Source organism: Dasypus novemcinctus, chromosome 13 (assembly GCF_030445035.2).
Source record: "Dasypus novemcinctus isolate mDasNov1 chromosome 13, mDasNov1.1.hap2, whole genome shotgun sequence".
Lineage (NCBI taxonomy): Eukaryota > Metazoa > Chordata > Mammalia > Cingulata > Dasypodidae > Dasypus > Dasypus novemcinctus.
Window position 1 is genome coordinate 44,620,699 of NC_080685.1, and position 20,530 is coordinate 44,641,228.

The following is a 20,530-nucleotide window of genomic DNA, read 5'->3' on the forward strand; positions in this document are numbered from 1 at the left end:
CAAAATGATACATGAGTGCTCTACTATTCACACCAGGAGCCCTTTCTTCTCCCCTCTCTGTACTACCAGAGACTTTCTTCAGGGCAGCATCACCAGCCTCCCTGCTAGTTCTGACCCTGCAAGCTCAGTGTTGCCCAACTTTGATAACTCAAAGTCCCCTTTAGCAACTAATATCTGCATCATGCCCAGGTGACATAAAACTAACAGATGCTCACATCTGCTTCTCATCCTTCTGGCTGGATCGAACTGAGCCAGCTCCTTCTCCACATAGTACAAGACCTTCATGGAGTCTCTTTCTTTGTCCGCTTGGATTCGGTAGCCTTTGCGAACTGTTGAGAAAAGAACAAGAAGGTGAGCTGGAAAAGGAAAGTATCAGGAGAAGGCGGCCTCTATTCATTTTGCAAAGTAGGAAATATGGCTCCTAATTACAACTCTTTTTGATCTTCAGAAGTGATAATCTATATTTATACATATATGATCCTTATCTGAGTTCCCTCTATCAAACAGTGTCATTGGAATGCAGGACCAGCAGGTCTACAGCGGAATCCCATTACAGTATATTTTTAGAGTTGCTTTTTAACCTCTGCTTCCTATCTTCTCAGCTCCTACAGCTCCACTTCAAGCTCATCTTCTTAAAGCATTTGAGTTCTACTAGGAGAGTACAGTCACAATGAAAAAAGACCATTTTCTAGATTAAAGACACATGTCCCTTTACAGTCTGTAAGAATAATACCTCCATTTGGTGGAAACGAATTTGATTGTGGCTCTAAAACAATCTCCAAACTACAATTGATTGTAGCTTTAAAACAGAGACCTTGACAAAGGTGGCCCAAAAGCCCCTAGTTGCCTGGGAGATGGTGCAAAAATTCCTTAAACTGTGTGGTGCATGAAAGCTAATTTTAGATTCTGGACCATATAGACAGTAGTACAAAACAAGATGCCAAATACATGGATTTCCAAGCATGGCTCCATTTTATTTCTTCAGCATCTTTCTTTTTAGAAAGGGAATATCATGTCTTGGATATGAATCCAACCTGCTGCTATTTGGTCACAGCAGGTATTATTTTTAGGGCTTTACAAAAAAGAAAACCTAAAGCATGCGGGATAATACCATCTCCTACATCCTCATCATTCATATTGTCAGGGACAAATACTGTTTAAGCCCCTTATCACTTAAGCATCAGTCTAGCCCAATACCAGCCCCAAGGGTGACCAGATATAGGCAGTTCTAATGCACAGATAAGAGAGAGAGAGGGAAAAAAAGAATGGGAAAAAGAAATGAATGAGATACAGACAGAATAATACTAATAAGAGACATTTACTGGGTGCCGAAAATGTGCTAGGTACTATGCATGGGCATTTGTTTCTCAAAATCACCTAAGGAAATGACGGGCATTAGCCACATTTTACAGTTGAGGAAACTTTGGATCAGAGGGGTTTAATAATTTGCCTAACTTGCCGAAGAATAATTGGCAGTGCTGGGGCTAGAAACTTGCAGTCTGACTGAAGCTTAACCGTAATGCGTAATGCGTCATCTTGCCTCTCTGGAGTCTGGGATGAGAGGTAGTAAGGAAAGGTAGATGGGAAGACAGGAAAGCAAAGCCCAGAGTAAGAAATGCTCTTATGTATGCCGTGGGCTGTGCAATCTGCTGTGCAGTTTTCTTTTCCAGCCGTCAACACTGTACAATGGGATGGAAGCCAGTGACATCAACTCCAGTGGGGCAAACGCCGTAAAGAACCTTTCATGTGCCTCCAGAGAAAGCCTGTGCATTCTGCAAACTGGCCACGTTACCCTGAATGTGGACAATCCCCACCCCACCCCACCCCCACCACACACAGACATGCTATTTACATTGAAGATTAAAATATAAAATTGCACAGCACTCTAATCACAGCCCAGGCACTGAAGACAGAGAAAGCCACCCACACACCCATTTGCAGGTGCACTAATTTTTCTATATGAGAACATGCTGGGCAGTTCACATTCATCTCACAAGGCTGAATTACTTTAAAAAAAAAAAAAAAAGAATCTCAGCACAAGTATTTTAGTGGCACCTTCTCCCAGAGGTTAGATCCATAACCCTTATGTGGAAGCAATTATTAGCAGAAATGATTTTATTTATCAAGCTACACACTCTTCCATCTCTGCAGAGGCGTTCACAGAGTAGTACAGACAGTTCAATTAAAATGCAATTATCCCACGGAACTGCTAGGTCTGTTGTGAGGCAGTTTATCTGATGGATGAGCCCTAGGGCTGGGAAGTGGGGAACTGGTTACCTTGTAGACGGCTGCCACTAGTATGTTGAGGGACCTCCGAAAATGAGGACTTGTCTATGACTCAATTTTCATGTCTATAAAATGTAACCAATACTGCCCATTATTTAAATAATCTCTTAAAGAAAAAAGGACAACTAAGGCCAAATCAGGGAATACTTTGAGTTTTCTGTTCATTATTAAGGACAGCACAAATGCCACCTCATCTACAAGGCTTTCTTTGATTCTTGTAATTAGAAAAGTCCCTTCCCCTCCCTTCCTGCCTCCTTCCCTCTCTGCCTCCTAGCTTCTAAATCACTTAGTTTGAACTTTTATTGTGACTCTTAATATGTTCTGGCTTGTTTCAAGTTATCTGTACAAATGTCTAATCTTCCCTATTAAAGATCCTGGAAAAGAATCCCTAATCATTCTGGATCTCCCATGAGCCTAGGACAGTGCTTTACACATAGCAGGCACTTCAGTGTTTGCTGAACTGAACTGCCGCCAGTCTGAGGCTGAGGCTGGGGCCAATGGTTTCTTTGGAAAGAGTATTTTCAGAGTCTCCCTATGCAGACTGTGAACCTCCTGAGGTCAAGGACCACATCTCTTCTGCTCACCTTTGGATCCTGGCACCTAGCACAGTACCTGGCACATTAGAGACACTTACCATCTGTGTTTGTATGAATGAATGAAGGAGAAATCAGGAATAGAAACCTTGTAACAACGGATTACAAAATACAGCAGATGAGGCCATGGGGGTGGTTTGTTGGAGAATTAGGACCAGGAAGGGGAAGGTTTAAATGGCACCTTGAGGGAGCAGCAAGGTTTGGGTAAGTTCTGTGGTTATTATGATGGATGATTTTTTAAGTACAGAAAACGAGCTGGTTTGTAGGCAGTAGGGAAGGGGCCTATTCTACCTGCAGCTGTGGCTTTATCTAGGTGTTGCTGACACGGGGAGCACTATTATATTAATAGTAAACAGTAAAGCCAAGACAAACGTGGTGGGGGATGGACATGTTGCTCTATGGAACAATGTACTAGCTGTTCCCCAGCAGTGACAGATTCCTAACCTGAACAACAGCTGGTGGCCCCCGGGTTAACGGCGGCTGGGACTGAGCTTAGATGGTTCTGTCATTCTGACAAATTACACTCCTCAGAGGACACGGACTTGATTATGTATGCATAGTTTACCATTTCCCAGAAAAGTTACAGTAACTATTTACAACCTCAGAGGAAGGTGGTAGTGCTGCCTTTCAGTCCTGGCAGTATAGAGTTCCACTGTACTTTCAGCTTTGACTCTGTCAACACCAGCCCATCAATTCCAAAATCTAAATTTCTCTCATTTGTTGGACAAGACAGAGGCTAGGTATTGATCTTTAGACTTTAGCAGCAGCATCTGTTTGGTTTCAGCAGCTAAAAATCAAGGAAATTCTCCCTTTGAAAGGGATTAGGTTTGATTTTTAATTGTTTGATCCAATCCAATTGTGTGTGTTTTTTTTTACAGATTTATTTATTTATTTAATTCCCACCCCTCCCCCGGTTGTCTGTTTTCTGTGTCTATTTGCTGCGTCTTGTTTCTTTGTCTGCTTCTGTTGTCGTCAGCGGCACGGGGAAGTGTGGACGGCGCCATTCCTGGGCAGGCTGCACTATCTTTCGCGCTGGGCGGCTCTCCTTACTGGGCGCACTCCTTGCGCGTGGGGCTCCCCTACGCGGGGGACACCCTTGCATGGCAGGGCACTCCTTGTGCGCATCAGCACTGCGCATGGGCCAGCTCCTTACGGGTCAAGGAGGCCTGGGGTTTGAACCGCGGACCTCCCATGTGGTAGATGGACTCCCTAAACACTGGGCCAAGTCCGTTTCCCTTCAATTGTGTTTTAACTAAACTTCTTCTCTTATCCAGGGAGATTGTGCTTAGGAGCATATAAAACGCCAGAAGATCTTTCTTGATTCCTCCAAGCAAGTGAGACTTTCCTTCCCTGAGCCAGCATCCAGGGATGATTCTTAATAAATGCAGCCTTGAATTTCCTATTCATTATATGTCTATTCACAAGCTCCCAGTCACCACCATCCCACCCTCACCCCCAGACTGTAAATTTTTGAGGGCAGGGAAAATTTGTAGGCATTCATAAAATTTTTTCTTGACTCTCAAATGGTAAAGTATCAGATTTTTATCTGTAATTTGTCTGAAGATCAGAGAACTCTCTGAGGTGTATTGATATTTTAATAAGAAATGTCCCAGACTATTGGCCAAAGTCCAGCATATTTGGAAAATGACTTTTTCTTGGTGATGTTTCAGTTTAAGATCAATGGCTGATTTATATCTCTTTTCAGCTCAGTCTAGTCCAAGTTCTTTGGTTTGTGTGGCTCTTATGCTTCGGTGCCTCTAATTTATTAACCTTGCCAAATTTGATTTTAGTGGAAAGGAAATATGAGAATATTCACCTTGAGGCCAAAATATAATTTCAAAAATTTCATATTGTTAAAGGATTCAAGCTGATACGTTTGACTCAATTAAGGCTAAACTGTTTTTCAGCTAATTTCTCCTTTACAGCCAAAATCCAACTTAGAAAACTTGCAAGAAGACTCTCTAAGGCAGATACCCATGAATATAGCCTTGTTCTTCCTGTGCTATCTTAATGAGCTAAGTCAGGCTGTATATGGATGATGGAACAGCTGCCAGATTCCACCCCCAGGATGACAGCAGCTCAGTAGTGGGAGAAGTGATGCTTAAAATATGCGTATTCTCTGTATACATACAGTAGGCATATATATAGACACACATCTTTATTAGTTTTGAAAATGCCATTTCAAAAACCTACTTGCCTACTCAATTCTTTTGTAGGAAGGATAAATGGGGGCCAGGTAGTTGTGAAAATAAAATAGATTGGAACAAGGCAAGGGGAGATGTGAACAGACCAGGTTGGAGATAGCTGCATTCATCACAACTGGAGATGGTGGCAGCTGGGACTAGGATAGTTGCAGTTGAGATGGAAGAAAGAAAAAACTAATTCAAGGTTATTTTAAGGTAAAAATCTAACGGACTTGGTGGCCAATTGGATGAAGGAAGTGAGGGAGAAGGAAAAGAGGAGGAGGATGTCCCTGCTTCTGGACTGACCAACGAGCTAGATAGTGGTGGCAGCTGCTGAGATTGAAAATGTAGAAATTGCTTTGAGGTAGAGAACAGCGGATTAATTAAACTTCCTGAAAGTTGCGTCCAAATTGTTTGTGTGACATTCAAATGAAGATGTCCAGAAGGTACCTGGACATATGGGACTGAGGCACAGAAGAGAGGCTGAAGATGAAGATTAGGAATCATCAGCATATAGATGGTGACTGAAGCCATGGGATTTGATGAAATTTCCCAGGGAGAGGAACTTGGACAAAACAGGAGCACCAACATCTGGGGCTGCATGGAGGAAGAGCAGCCAGCATATGGAAAGACAGAAGGAAACACGACAAAAGACGGTGTTGAGAAAGATAAAGAAAGATTACTGGGTCAGGGTGGCAAATGCTTTTGAGAAGTCAAAGGAAGTAAGGATTGAAATGCATCCATTTAGATTGAGAAATAAGGTGATCTTGGCAAGAGCTGATTTCTGGAGTGGTAAAGGCAATAGCAAGAGGGAAGTGTGTTGAGTTAGCGAGAGCAAAGAAAATGGAGACATTATTCAAAACTCTTTTGGCTTGGATGAGGCAAGTGAGGGAGAAGGAAAAGATGCAGCTGTTAGGAGAAAAGGGATAGGGAAGTAACATCAGAGGACCACAGGTTTTGCAAATTGTATTTTAATGGGAGAGTTTTGAGCACCTTTTGGATGGTGTTAGAAAGGAAAAAAAGGAAAGGCTGGAGATGTGAGGTGGGAACAGGTGGAAGGTGGATAATCAACTAAGAATACAACCTTGACAAGGCTGAGGGAATATAGACAGGAGGAAAGAATCTTCCTTCACTGTAACAGGAGGAAAGATGACAACAAAGGATGGAGAAGGAGGTAATTGGATAGGCAGGGTGCAGGAAATCCTAAGGCTTCTCTTTTCTTTGAGAAGAGATGAAGTTATCAGCTGTGAATGACAGGAGAGAGAGCAGGATTTCGGTTTGAGGAAAGGAGAGGTCTTGAATAGCTGTTGTGAAAAATGGGAGAAGGAATCAGGGTGCCTCTAATCGCTCTCCCATTCAGTAATCAACTGCATACACTATATATATATAGCTCTTGAAAGATGCCTTTTCAACTACACAGTGTTCAAAAGGAGTATTGTGTGCAAATGTAATCTGAAAAATTACTGTTGCTTGATGATTACCCTCAAATTGAAGTAGCATATAAATAAAAAACAGGCTAAATTTACATTTTTATAAATCAGCATCGCTTCACATTTTTAGCTGGCATTCTTTAACATGGAAAGTTGGCCTAAGCCACCTTTCTTAAAGGGGAAGTAGCCAAACTCTGAGTTCGTGGCACCGTAAGTATAGAAATGTCCCTGTGTGGGTCATGAAGAACTCTGTCCTCACTCAACCAGCCAGATGATGATGACAGGGGCCAACTAGCGATGGCCAACACTGGTTGCCTTCTCACCCCTTTTCCTTGCTAATAGGACCCTGATTTTGTTCATCTCCAAGGTGTTTAGGCTTAGGAGGTGAGTTTTGATTTGTCCCAGCCAATCACAGAAACTCCATTGCCCTTACCAGTTACTGGTTTAGGAATGGGCATGGCACACAATTCTTGCCAATGAAACTGCAAGAGGAAGTCTCCGGGTGGGGCAGGGGCTTCTGGAAATGTTTTCCTCAATCTTGAGAAGAGCAGCACAAGGAAGGGGCATACCTTTTTCTGTCTCTGAATGAATTTTTCTTTCTTTTTTTTTCCTCTATTTTTTTAAAATGTTACATTAAAAAAAATGAGGTCCCCATATACACCCCACCCCCCTCTGAATGAATTTGATACCTGGAACTCAGGCCGTCATCATGGGATCATGAGAGGGACGAGCCCAAGAGGACAGAAGGATGTGCTCAGGATGACAAAATGAAAAGATGGGAAGAACTAGGTCCTTCAGGGATGCCACATGAACTGCTGAATTAACCCACTCTGGAATCACCTCACCTTGGGATTCCTTGCTATGCGAAATAATACATTTTCCTTCTTTTTAAAGACAGTTCAAATTGCAGGTTCCATTCCATCCTGCGCAACCCAAGAGCACCGTCCAGGTGGCTTCGTAAAAGTTCACAAATACAGCAGGATGGGCCAAAGTGATTGAATTGAAGTAAGCAGGGAACTAGAAAAAGACTGAAAACAGAAAATAGGAAGTACTTGCCATTCTATGAAGAATCATTTATTATGAGAATCCATTAAATAAAAAGGAAGGAGGAAAGGATTCGAGTAGGAAGGAAGGAAAAGAAGATCAGAAAAAAAGGGAAGCAACATACACAGGGTATGAGACAACTTCCATTAAGGTTCCTTTTGCCCACTCCGTCCTTCAAGGAAATGGACTCTTTCATCTTTAATTCTCTAATTCCCTGTGTGTCCTTGACCATTAACTTCTACTTGTTCTACTTGTCTGTGACTCATTTCCCTTCTCAGACATCAGAATTCTACAAATAGTTCCATGGAGAGAAGAACACAAATACCAATTACCCTCTGAGGATATCCACTCCGTCCAGTAAGGCACTGGCCAGACACTCCACCCCACCCCACTTAGAGGTAGTCCAGATACTTCCAGGGGAGAAATGTCTGTTTTACCAACACTCCACTCTAGCAATTTAAAAATCACCACCTAAATCTCCACTACATGCACAGTCCTACTCTTCACCATCCTGTAATCCTGTTCATAGGCCTCCAGAAATGCTACATTTTAAAGTCCCTCCACGTGTCCACCTCTTCACCCTTCCATCCCTGCCAATAATGACAAATTCATCATGCCCCAAATGGGGCTTATCATTACAAATCAGCTCTCCTTACCAATTCTTTCATTTCTATGATTTGCAACATCATAAACTAGGCAACTTGAGGTCATCTTGAAGCCTTACTTTCGTTCATTCCCTAAAGTCTCATTGCTACTTCTTTCAAAGTATCTCTCAGATTATCTACCTATTGATTTCAACTCCTATTGCCTCTAATCTAATGGAGATGTTCCCCTTTCACAGTTGAACCACTTCAATCACATCTCATATCGTTGTCTCTGATTCCACTCTCTCCCACTTACCACTCACCTGGTTCACTGATGCCAGATTACGCTGATGCCAGATTAACAGTCCTAAACAGCTGTCATCATGTCATGTCTCCACTCAGAATCCTACCTGCACGACCTCTCAAGTGCTCGCTAGACTGAGCCCCACTCTGATGGAGGACTTTCAAGATCTTCCCTATTCCGGCTCCACCATGTCCTTCCACCTTCTTCCAGTCAGGTCAGACAGATTGGACGCTGTCAGAGGCAAACACTATGTTCTCCAAGCTCTGGGCTTTTGCCCTCCTGACTCTCCTACATGGGGTGCACAGCACCCTCTACTCTGCCTTCCTAAATCTTATTTTCTGCCTCTTGGCCTAGCTCAAATCTCACAGCTGCCCTTAAGACTTTGTAATGACTCCAGCTCTCTCTTCTTTGAACTCCCAGTAACACGCTCTTCAGCACTTAATTGTCTTCATAAATTGTCTCTCTCTCTGCCTAGGCCATAGTCTTTGTTAGTAGAAACCATGGCTGACATTTCTTGGGATCCCTCCTGATGCTGATCACAGGCCTGAGCAATAAATAGGGATGAGAGAAGTATTTATGACCTGAATGAGCAGCATGAACTATCTAAGGAACCCCTGCCTCTTTTTCTTATGTTTTTAATTTTTAAGAAGCCTGGGAGGAAAGCAGGGGGCAGCAATGTCCCACCATCCTTGGAAAGCCTGACATGCATGCTAGGAGATTTCTGATACAGTTGGATGGCTCCCATTTCTGGAATGAAGACAAACATTTTCCAAAGAAGCATCACTGAACTGATCAGCCAGCTGAGCGAGGAATCAGAAGTGGGGGACCATGAGGAGGCTGGGACAGGGCAGTCTGGAACTACATTTACCACTGTGGCTTCCTCCAGTGGAGTCACTTGGTGCCAGGGGAGGTGGATGCGGCTTGTCCATCAGCATGCCAGATGAGGGGGCTCCTCCCAAAGGGACAGGGGGGATGGAGTAAGGGCCGGGGACACCGGAGACAGAGGGAGGGTACCCGGCCTTTGCTGCTTTCCCTGCTTCATACACTGTGAAGGGAGATGAAGAGCAAGAAAGATTATGTAGCCCCGCCCTCCACAACCCTCACACCCCAAATCCCTGAGGACGCTCTGAAGGAAGCGCCTGGTTTTAAAGCCCAATAAGGAGTGCCTGTGGGTGTGTGTATGTGTGTATGTGTATATGTGTGTGTGTTCTCCTAGGCCTGAGCTGATTCATCAGACCCACTCTCCCCCACTCCCTTGTACTTCTCCAGCTCTGCCAAAAGGGAACGACATAAGGAATTACAGTGTTTAGTAGCTGGCAACTGCATCATTAAGTGGTACTGGGAGTTGTCACAGCAGCACCCCCAGTGACAGTAGCAGCCCACTCCTAACCACATTGTCTGGAAGCCGCCTCGCCCTCTGGAGGAGGCCTGGCACAGGGGGTCCTTGACCTCCTCCAGAGGAGCAGAGCAGAGATGAGCTTGCACGTGGCCCCTGCTCCATGATCCCAGAGGCACAGCAAACAACCCGACTCCTCCTAGAAACTGCTTTATTCCTAAAGACACTAAAGATATATATTGTGTGTCTCTCTCCTTCAAGATGTGTAAAACTTAATGCTTTCCTTGGCTCAGTAAAGTAAAACTGTGAATCCCCAAATGAGGACTATCCCCTATTTGGCCCCTTTCATCATGGGAGTAAAAAACATCTCCCCTAGGGCTGGATGGTACCCAAAGGCTGCCAGATTGCACACTCTGGTTTTTAAAAAGAGGAGGTTCCTAGCTTGCAAGGGGTATGGCCAGAGAAGGTTGTCTCTGGTTTGAACGCCCTGAGAAGAGGGCAGAAGCCTCACCCCCAACCTTACCATCCTAAACCTGCCCTTCCTTCCATCAATAGCATCAATGAGAATTCAAAATGCAGGGGTGATGGATGTGATGAACGACGTGGCGAGGTGTGTGCGGGTGAGAAGGAAATCAGGAATGGTCATTTCCGGAAGCCAGGGGCACCCAGCTGAGGTGAGCGTCTAGAACGACCAAATTATGGGATGGAGGGAAAGGAGGTGGAGAGAGAGTTGGGGACAGACAACTGTCAGATGGAGTGGTAACATTTCCCGCGCTGGCCCCAGTCTTCCCGCAGGGGCTCCACTCACAGGCCTGTGGGCAGCAGCAGGAATCCGGGCAGCACGGGCAGCGGACGTAGCAGCAGCAGCTGTGAGGGCAGCACTGGCACCAGCAGATCCCCACCAGGACGAAGAAGAGGAAGGCTCCCAGGATCACCAGACCAACAAACACCCACTCTGCAAGGACACACAAAGAAATCCATGCTCCAGGCAGCTGGCCCTCGGGGAGCGGCACATGCTTAGCCGTAGCCGGGTCTGCTCTGGGAAAGGAGGTGAATGGGGGGGGCCTGAAGGGGAGCGAGCGTCTCGTTACAGTGCCCAGAGCCTCCAGACTCAAGGGGAGCTCTGGGAGTGAGAAGCACAGGCCCTGCCAAGGCTGGAACATACAGACGAGGGCAGAAGTTTACCTCTCCAGTCACACTAGGTATGACGTAACAGTCAGCGCAAAGTGAGAGGAGAGCTTCAGGGTCACCTAATGGGGAAAGGGTTTACCAAATTGATGGTAGCATCAGAGCAAGCACAGGACAAGAATGACTCCCGGTTGGGGAGAGGGAGAACCTTGCTTACTGGGCTATGAAGTGGTGAATTCTTTTAATACATCTCTTTTGTAGTCAAGTTAATTCTGTCTATTCAAGTCTAAGTCCTGAGAAAAAATTCTCTGTCTGAATGGTCTAAATGTAGAACATATTTAGGTGGCCCCGTGTAATGTACTCATCTGCTTCCCCCGCTTAGCACCTTTCCTGTATTTAGCCTATACCTACACAGAGAAAATGGGAGACATCGTATTAGAAAGAGAAGACCTTGCCCCCATCCCAAGAGAATGGGTTTGGCTTGATCACACTCAAGCCAACCATGCTGGACAGCGCCCCAGCCAAGGGCTGCTGTGGCTTACAGCTTAGATGGATGGCAAGGCTGACAAGGGTATATGTGGGTATGTATGTTAATTTCTGCCCTTTTAATAGCTCTGCCAGCGGTCGAACCAGAATTCTACTTCATTTGCTCACCCAAAAGATCAAGAGAAAGGAAACCAATTTTGTTTTGGCTTAAACAAAAATGACCATGGCTCTCAAGGGATTGAGTGTCTGAATCTCATGCTTTTGGCAGTTGGTTCCATGGTCTGACTTCCCACAGAGACTGGGGACAGATTGGAATGAGCCATGCTTTCTTCAAAAAAACAAAAGATAAAAGTGACTCATTTTAGTTGAAAGCCATCTACCCCAAACCCCTTTACAATGATCCCCAAGTACACAGTGCTTTTCTTGAATTTTGGTTATTAAATATTCCTTCATTAAATGGCCATTCCATTGGAACTTGAGAATATGACATTTGTGTCATATAAAGGGCTTTGTGATAATAGTTAAATTATTTGACCTTTGTTTGGAACATAATTTCCTCAGGGAGAAAAGAAACAACTTATGCTTCCCCAAAGACGCCTCATTCATCCATCTGAAATTCATTGAAGTTAACCAGATCAAACCCTCTCAGGCAGGGAATAAGAAGGCCTTGTTTCTGGCTGGGATGGCATGGAGAGCATCTGGGCTGAGGACAAAGAGAGCTGAAGGCACTGGCCTGGACCTTAGCAGTAACATCACATACAATGTAGCCTGAGAAAGATAGGAGCCCTGAAGATTAGGTAAGCTGTGTCTATGGGTGGCTACAACTTGGGCCAGGCAGTCGAGGATAAAGACCAGCTGAGTACCTTTGAGAAACAAAACAAGGTTATCCCTGATTGGATACTTAGAGTCAAGGGAGGGGAGTAGATTCAGGCCTCCAGGATTAGATGTGAAAAATACAGTAACTTTTCCTTGAGACTGGGAGCATAACATCTAATTTGAAGCAATGTAACATTGTTTTTCTGTGATGAACAAATGCTTACAAACTGAGGGAACTCTGGTTAAAGACATAGGTATATGTGTCCTTGGGATCAACACCAATAAAAAGAACGTCAGTATTTTGTTTGGTTAGCAGATAGGAAAGGACTAGAAGGATTCGTGGAAGAACAAGCAGTGAAGCTCAAATGTGCAGAATCTGGATATTTCTTATAATTTGAATCAAGTCAAAACCAATGGCCAGGAATATTTTAACTCCCAAATACTAGGCAGCTCTGAAACCCTTAGCCAAAGCTCTCCAAAGCAAGAACTGAATCATACCCTTTCCTACTCCTTGAGTATGCCATCTCCCATGGTTCATTTTTGCTTTCCTGTGAGACTCCTTTATTATGGACTATAGGGCTGCCCAAAACTGATGCTGGCTTGTCTAAGCTGACATTCAACTGAAGCTGCCTAAGGAGACACAGGTGGGCATTGGCATATGGTACCTTTGACATTTGGTCCATAGATCTCCTGGGAACTTGGGGGAAGTTCCTAAGAAGCCATCCTGAAATTTTATGCAAAGCAATATAGATCTGTAAATATGTATTTTTCAAGGGAGGAGGGATACAGGCGCATAGCTTTCTTAAGATTTGAAAAAATGTTTTGATAAAGTTATAAATGGCAATTCAGAATAAAAGAATTGTACAATAATGAATGGGTAAATATCTAACTAAAGGAATTTGGAATACAGATAATAATGACTATGTTAAGGACAGTACTGCTGAGATACTGAGATGGCCATGGAAATTGCCAAAGAGTCTACATGCCTGACACTAAAGGACTAGTCCCCATTTTAGCCTATTTTTATTTCTTCTTCTTCTTTTAGGGCCTAGTTAAAAAGGAATGACATTTAAAGGCTCTTCCAGTGGCCTTAGTTCATCCTAGAAAAGATCACAGATGTATTTAGACAAACGTGCAAATAAATTAAAAGAGCAATTAGTGACTAATGCAGAGGCAAGGTAGATGGAACAATAGCAAATTAAGCAAATAAAGAGTTAAATGACTGAATACCTGGCATAATCTCCACAGCAAAACTGGGCAAGAGATCAGCAAGCAGCCCTGTCCTGCCTAGAAGAGGTGGAAGGAAAAGAAGAAGGAAAGAGGTTACTCCAAAAGAACATACAGCCTGAATCCTGGCTCCGATTGGTACCATCCCTGTGCAAGGCCAGTGGTCCACTCTTATTCCACTATGAGAGGCCCAGTCAAGAGGCTGGACTTCCCGCTGTCAATGTTTAGCAGCCATGTCACTGAACCTGCACCTAAACCAGGTGGAAGCAGAAATGGAACTTTCTCTCCAACTATTTCCTGGAGGAAGAAATCTCTGCTTCAATATGAGAACCACTGCTTGAGCAAATTGACATACAACATCTCCATTCATTTATACATCTTTGCCTCCACACTTCACTGGAAAGTCAAACCTGTCTGTATACAAATGTTCAGTCTACATTTTCATATATCCATACACTTACACAGACAGTCCTATGTCCATATAAAAACAAAAGTACATATTTGGTTTTAACTCAGAATTATCTCACCACATGGTTCTATTTAGGTCCTAAAGACATTTCAGTGATTAAAATTTCAAATGCAAGGAAAAGATAAAGCCAGATGAGTTTCTATACTCCTTCTGGCTTCAGAAACACTCTGCACATATGTATATGGTATGGCTTTTCCATACGGTACCCACAGCTGGCATTGCACAGACCTGAGTGCCTTATGGATGGCACAGCATAGAAGCTTAAAGGCTGATGTGAGAACAGATGCCCTTCAGGGGCTCTGGAAAGCAAAGAACTGTAAAGGAAACAAGACATAGAGAGATGCAGGGGGGATCACTCCTTTTTAAAAATAGCTTGATTTATAGGAGGAAGTACTGAAGCTTTCACCGTGTTCTCACATCAATGTAAATGTGAAGGCCCTGATAGGACTTCTGCCCCTGTAGATTTCTCTACCACACTGAAGCCTTGCTAATGAACTAGAAAGTTGCACTTACAAACAACTCGCAAATGGCTGTCCCTTCAAATACGTGATGGTAATAGTTCACTGTGGTACATAAGTATGCAAATGAATCCTACTTTAAGTACACGGTATATGACTCTAAAATAGCACTGTTCAATAGAAATACAACTCTAGTCATATGGATAATTTTAGGTATTCTAGCAGTCACCTTAAAAATTAAAGAGAAAAAGATGAAATTACTTTAATAATATTTTGTACTTATACTGGTATAGCCGCAACATCATAATTTCAAGATACGGCACTAACCACATTTCAAGGGTTTAATAGCCCCATGTCACTGTGCACAGCACAGCTCTAGATGTATTTTATGCATATAGATTTGGCTCATTTAGAAAACAACGTTTTCCTATTAAAGTTTTCTGAGATACCTTAGAGAAAAAAATTGCTCATGTCTGTGGATTATATTTTGAGACTAAAGGTCATGGCTGGTCACCAGGTCCCCTCGTCATTCAAGCCACCCCACAGAGAAGCAAAGAAAAAGTGGTTCCTCCAGGACATAGGGGAGGATGCTGTAGCAGGGGCAAGAAGTTAGTGAGTGGGGTAAAAAGGATCTCTGCTCACTGTACTTTTTCTTGTCTCTCCTCAACTCCATGAAGCTAGTAAGGAAAATGTGAACTGCTCATGTCTCTCATATGGGTGATGGCCTCATTTTTGGAGTACTAATTGAAACCAGAGTGTATTCCAAAGGAAAAGAAGCATGGAATGAGGGACGTAAGCCAGCTCTGCTTCAGTCCTTGGCAAAGGGCTTCCTTCCTTCTGTCTTCCATCTTGTGTAGCTGACATGGTAAGATGGATCTGCCACTTGGGAGGTCCCTTGGAAGGACATGTGGGAGCTGAGGTGAGGGAGAATTGGAGAAAGGGTTCCTAAATGAGGCTTCTCAGGCTAAGAGATACACTTAAGACTCACACAATTCCCCAGGGTAATAGACCAAATAGGAATTTGAGGCCAAAGTCAGAGGAGGGATAAAAAACAAGTATTTCTTGAAAACTCAACATGGCAGTAGAGAGCTGGTTGAAGATTTGGGAATTTGGGAATCTCAGACATTTCTTAAAGATATACTTAATGTGCATTACCAGACAATAGTAAATGATCAGGAAGTCAATGTTACAGTGTTAATTTTTTAACAAGCCAGTTATCTGATACTTAATGGTATTTTTTGTTTATTTGTTTTAATCTGAACCATTAGCACTTAATAATATATCTCTTGCTGTTTCTAGCAAATGAGGAGTTTGCTTGTGTTTACTCTCTAGTTCTCAAGCCTACTGATGTTCTAAACATCTCTAGATATGCGGGAGCCCATCATTAATTAGACTCATAAGAGAAATTGCCATAGTTTATATAAACTACCAATTTTGTAGGCTCTCACAGGAAACTATGTGACATCGAACTATAAATAATCCATACATTTAAAGGAGAATATAGTACTCATAAATATAAGAGAACAGCATGTTATATAGGAAAAAGCAGTAGCCTAGGTATTAAGGCAATTTGGGCAGCTCTATCCTTTGTCATAAGACAAATGGTTTTACCTTTCTGTGTCTTGATTTTCTTATTTGTAAAATGAAGGCATTGAATGAAGTGGTCTATAAATGAGAAGACCAGAGATCCTTTTCACTCTCAAAAGAATCCTAGTTTGGACAATTAATTATATATGGTCACCCTAACTATAACATTTCTAGTTCTCAAATCTAAGAGTTGGTGACTGGAGTTACAAACTCAAATGCTTATAGAGGCCAGCTGGTAATGCAAATGAGTCCAGCTGGCCAGATGCAAGATAGAGGGGAGCAAGGAGGATATGGTAGACTACAGAGTATGTGTTTCGTCTATAGATGGTAACTATTGCTTACCTATAGCCAATTGTTGCCTCAACAGGAATGTGTCCTGAATAGGTCATCCCATGAATCAATATTAGCCAGAATCACAGATTTTTATATGAAATATCCTGATTTTCAAATGCTGGCAACTAAATCAAATATTTTTAGAAACACTGGGTAATCCAAACAAAATACGTCTATAAGCTGGATACAGCTCAGGGATTACACATTAGCAACTTCTGCAGAGTATATATGTACAGATATATTTATGGGATAATAAAACAGAAAAGTTGGGTTTACCCATAGGCTGTTTATGTTACCTTCATGGTGTTATAGTATTGCCTCCACACACAGAATGATAATAATTATAAACTCTAGGCACTCATGTTCAAATTAAAATTTGAAAGCTATAGTATGGCATTAGATTGTTAGCCCTTCTTTCTGGAGAGCTGGATTGAGCATCATGGAAGAACCATGAAAGTGCTTTCACTTTTTACTTTCAATTTTATTATTTTTATAGTTGAAAAACTAAAATAAGGATAGGGTGATATCAGAAATATGGACAGTAGACTCACAAAGCTTGTCACTCCAACAGGAAGACGTGCATCGAGCTTCTCATTTTCCCTCAAGCAAGTCAGTAGTTGATGCTTCAGAAGGAGGTGAAAACATCCCATAATGCACCTGCATAGTGTTAGCCTTAGGGTGGCGTGGGTGACAGACTCTTGCAGTAAAGTGGATGAAATTAAATGTTCAGAATTCAGAACATAGTAGGAGTTTTGGGGTAGCAGATAATACCAGTATATCATGTCAATAACAGAGAATGTGCAAAACTCTCTGGCTTTTACACCATGATTTGTATTTTATTGGTGCTAAAGCTGTTCAGAAAGTGGATTTATACTGGAATCCTATATTTCTGAAAGTCAACTTGCTTCCAGCTTCTTGCCTAACAATTCCTAAGAAATGCTGTCAGTTAGAAATGTTCTGTTCCTTCTTTCTTATTCTATTCTATCCTATCCAATGAAGGTCTGATCTTAGAGAGTCTAAACAATTGCAATAAATATTCAAGATTTCAGTAGCACTTTATAACACTTATGAATCACTGTCATTCTCCCAGGATTCAGTTTGAAAGTGGTAAGTACAACTTACTTTAACATCTGAGAAAAGGATGGAAAGCAGACCCTGCAAATAGAAGGCCACATTTACTCTTTTCAAACACTAGCTCAAACTATCAGTAGAAAACACAGTTTAATGTAAACACTCAATAGTTTTTCCCAAACTTTTGCAGATCCATTACTTTAGAGAAAATTTCCACATGAATAGATCAAACAAACCAGGCAGACGAATAATATGTACAGGCGCACACATAAATGCCAGTTTTACAACATATTCCCACCAACTTCATGGCCAAACACACTCACATACTTTCGGTTGCATGACTACGGTAGAAACTAGCACTGTGAATAAAACAATCTATATCTCTTACTTTTCCCATTCCCTATTTCAGCTGTTTCCTGCCACTGACATCTTGAAGTTATCCCCAGTTGAACTCCTTGTGCATATTCCTGGGAATAAGCTCACTTCTGGGATGTCTCCAATTCTGTCAATTCATTTAATAAACAAATGTATATTGTGTCAGGTGCTGAAGACAGAGAGAAGAACAAGATTTGGTCCCTGTCCTTGAGGGGCTTGCAGTCTATCCCATGCTGCTTGTCCATCAGGCTGAATTTAAGAATCAGTTTTAGTTATCTGCCTCTGAAAGACAAGACTTACTTAGGACAGAGGACTTTCTTCCTGCCAAGTCCAATATTCTCATCAACCCTCTTTGCACTTTTTGAAGCCAGTTTCCACCTGGTCATGAGCCTTTTCCCAGGGACAGAGTCCTTGCCTGGTCTCCTACTCATAGCATTATCTTTAGGGCATTTCACAACAAACCATGCCCTAGTGACACTTCCCCCAAGGTTCTAAAAGTCTTTTTTTTCTTAGTAGACCAGGCCCTTTAAGACAGAGTTTACTTGCCTTGTTTACTAAAATAACCAGCTAATCCAATTCTCCAATGCTTACCACACGCAGTCTACAAGACTTTGAAATATGGTCTGATAAAGCCCTATAGGCATACTGCACTGAGAATGAGCTTCCTTCTCCCTCGGACCACTGTACGTGCCTCCTTCATTAAAGCATTCATCTGTGGCTGCAGTGATTCCTTTACAAGTGCCTGCACTAGCAGATCTGAACCCGCCCCCCCCCGCCCCAAGAAGGGATTGTGTTCTGCCCTTGGCACCTCCAGTCACCTGGCATGGGAAGGCACCTCACCCGTCAGGACTGTGAAGGGTTTCCAGCAGCAAATCCCCACTGTTGGGTAGGCTGGGTTTCTGGTTGGACTTCTTTTTTTTTTTTTTAATTAGAGAACTTGTGAGTTTACAAAACAGTCATGCATTCAAAGAGAAGATTCCCATACATTACCCCACCACCAACACCTTGCATTGTTGCAGAACATTCGTTACAAATTATGAAAAGAATATCATCAAAATATTATTGCTAACTACAGTCCATGTCTTAAATTTGATGTATTTTTCCCACAAACCACCCTATTTTTTTTTAGCATTTTAATTTTTTTCTTTATTTTTTAAAGTTTTAGATTACATAAATGTCACATAGAAAATTCAGGAGGATTCCTATATACCCTTCCCTCTCCCTCCCACAATTTCCTCCATTAACAACATCTTTCACTAGTGTGGTACATTTGTTACAATTGATGATCACATATTGAAGCACTGTTACTAATGCTATAGCATAATGTCTATAGTTTACATTATGGTTTATACTTTGCACAGCACAACTTATTGGTTTTGACAAAATGTATAATGACCTGTATCCATCATTGCAACAAGTAGAACAATTCCAATGCCCCCAAAATGCTCCATGTTATACCTATTCTTCCCTCTCCCTCTCCTCAGAACCTTGGTGATGACTGTCTTTATATCAATATTACAAGTTCTTCCAATTACTAGAATAATAAGAAGTCTAGTTTAGTCCATAGTGGCATTCCCAACTTATGTTTGTTCATTCGTCAATCTTGAGGATATTGGGATGGTGATGTACACTGTTTCTGTTTGAGAAATCATCAGATTTCTTAGATTTCATGGGGCAGATGGATGGAATTGTCTTGCTTAGTTATAGATACTCTGTTTTTTGGGGGATGGCCATTGTCCATCATCATCCTTTTGTTAACTGCACTCATCCTGGGTGAGTCCGATGAACTGGAGAGTAGATGTTGGCTGCAACTCTGCTGAGATTCAGGGCTCAACCAGCATATGAACAGACTGAAAATTTAAGTCCCTGGAACATACATTCAACGGATATAGTGCTAATTACAGGTTCAAATAAAAGGGCCAGAAGAACCATGTGTAGGAAAATTATAAATGAGCCTAACTGATAGATCGGGGAGATAGGTTATCATATATTCCAAGGTAAGACCCACCAAGAGGGTGCTGGAATTTCCTGGGGTTGCCTTCCCTTCATAGTGCCTAGATGGCCCTAGAGCCCTCAGGAGCACCCTGCTTGAGGCACTCAGCAGTTAGCGAGAACCTTTGAGATGTGCATAAGCATAATCTCTGGAATAGCCTCCTGATTCACTTTGAAATCTCTTAGCCATAAAAACTAATTTGTATTTATTATTTCCCCCTTTTGGTTAAGGTTTTTTTCCAAATGCATCACTAGGTGGCGCTTGGTAATAATCCCTTGGTACCAGGGAGGCTTATCTCTGGGAGTCACGTCCAATACTGGGGTGGAGGGGGCGGGAAGGTAGTGACTTTATATGCTGCATTTAGCTTAGAGAGGCTGGTCGGATTTCTGACCTACCACTCATTATAATGTCTTCTTTGCAGATGGAAGTAGGTTCTTAATATTGTTATTATGAAGGAACCATTCATTCATATAGCATAATTCTATGTATTATATAATGTCTAGTTTCCATGACCTCAGGGTTTAATGCCAAAGAGCCAATGAGACATCTAAAATGCCACCCTGCTATCTAAGGAGATGGAAGTGCTTTCCCTCCAAACTGAGAACCACCAGACTAGGATATTTTTAAGGTAGCCATTACAGAGTTACAATAAGAACTCACATTTTAGCCAAAAAGATTGTTTCTGTCTCTACTGTCACAACTTAAATCCAAGCCTTGATTATTAGTGCAGCCTTCAATCCTAAGAAGGTATAGATTGCAATGGAATATACAGAAGTCCTGGACTCAGGACAGTCTTGCTTTCAAATCCTAGATCTGCTTCTGAATCA

The 20,530-nt window shown here is 42.4% G+C and overlaps 1 protein-coding gene across 8 annotated transcripts in view; it reads right to left on the minus strand.

Annotated features, from left to right (window-relative positions):
- The window catches only part of ILDR2 (immunoglobulin like domain containing receptor 2), a 59,066-nt gene that overhangs the window by 10,595 nt on the left and 27,941 nt on the right, over positions 1–20,530 (minus strand). For 4 of the 8 annotated variants that reach the window (XR_011645478.1, XM_058310066.2, XM_058310067.2 and 1 more), the window contains exons 4-6: positions 13,421–13,477; positions 10,569–10,715; positions 216–329 (exon numbers count right to left, since the gene is read on the minus strand). Coding sequence is in view for 7 of the 8 variants with exons in the window: in XM_058310066.2 (XP_058166049.1) it covers positions 216–329; positions 10,569–10,715; positions 13,421–13,477 (318 nt within the window). In the remaining variant the exon portion in view is untranslated. Of the gene's footprint in view, positions 1–215; positions 330–9,292; positions 9,470–10,568; positions 10,716–13,420; positions 13,478–20,530 lie in introns of all 8 variants that reach the window. The other 4 variants (XM_012527625.4, XM_071207554.1, XM_058310063.2 and 1 more) reach the window with 2 other exon arrangements.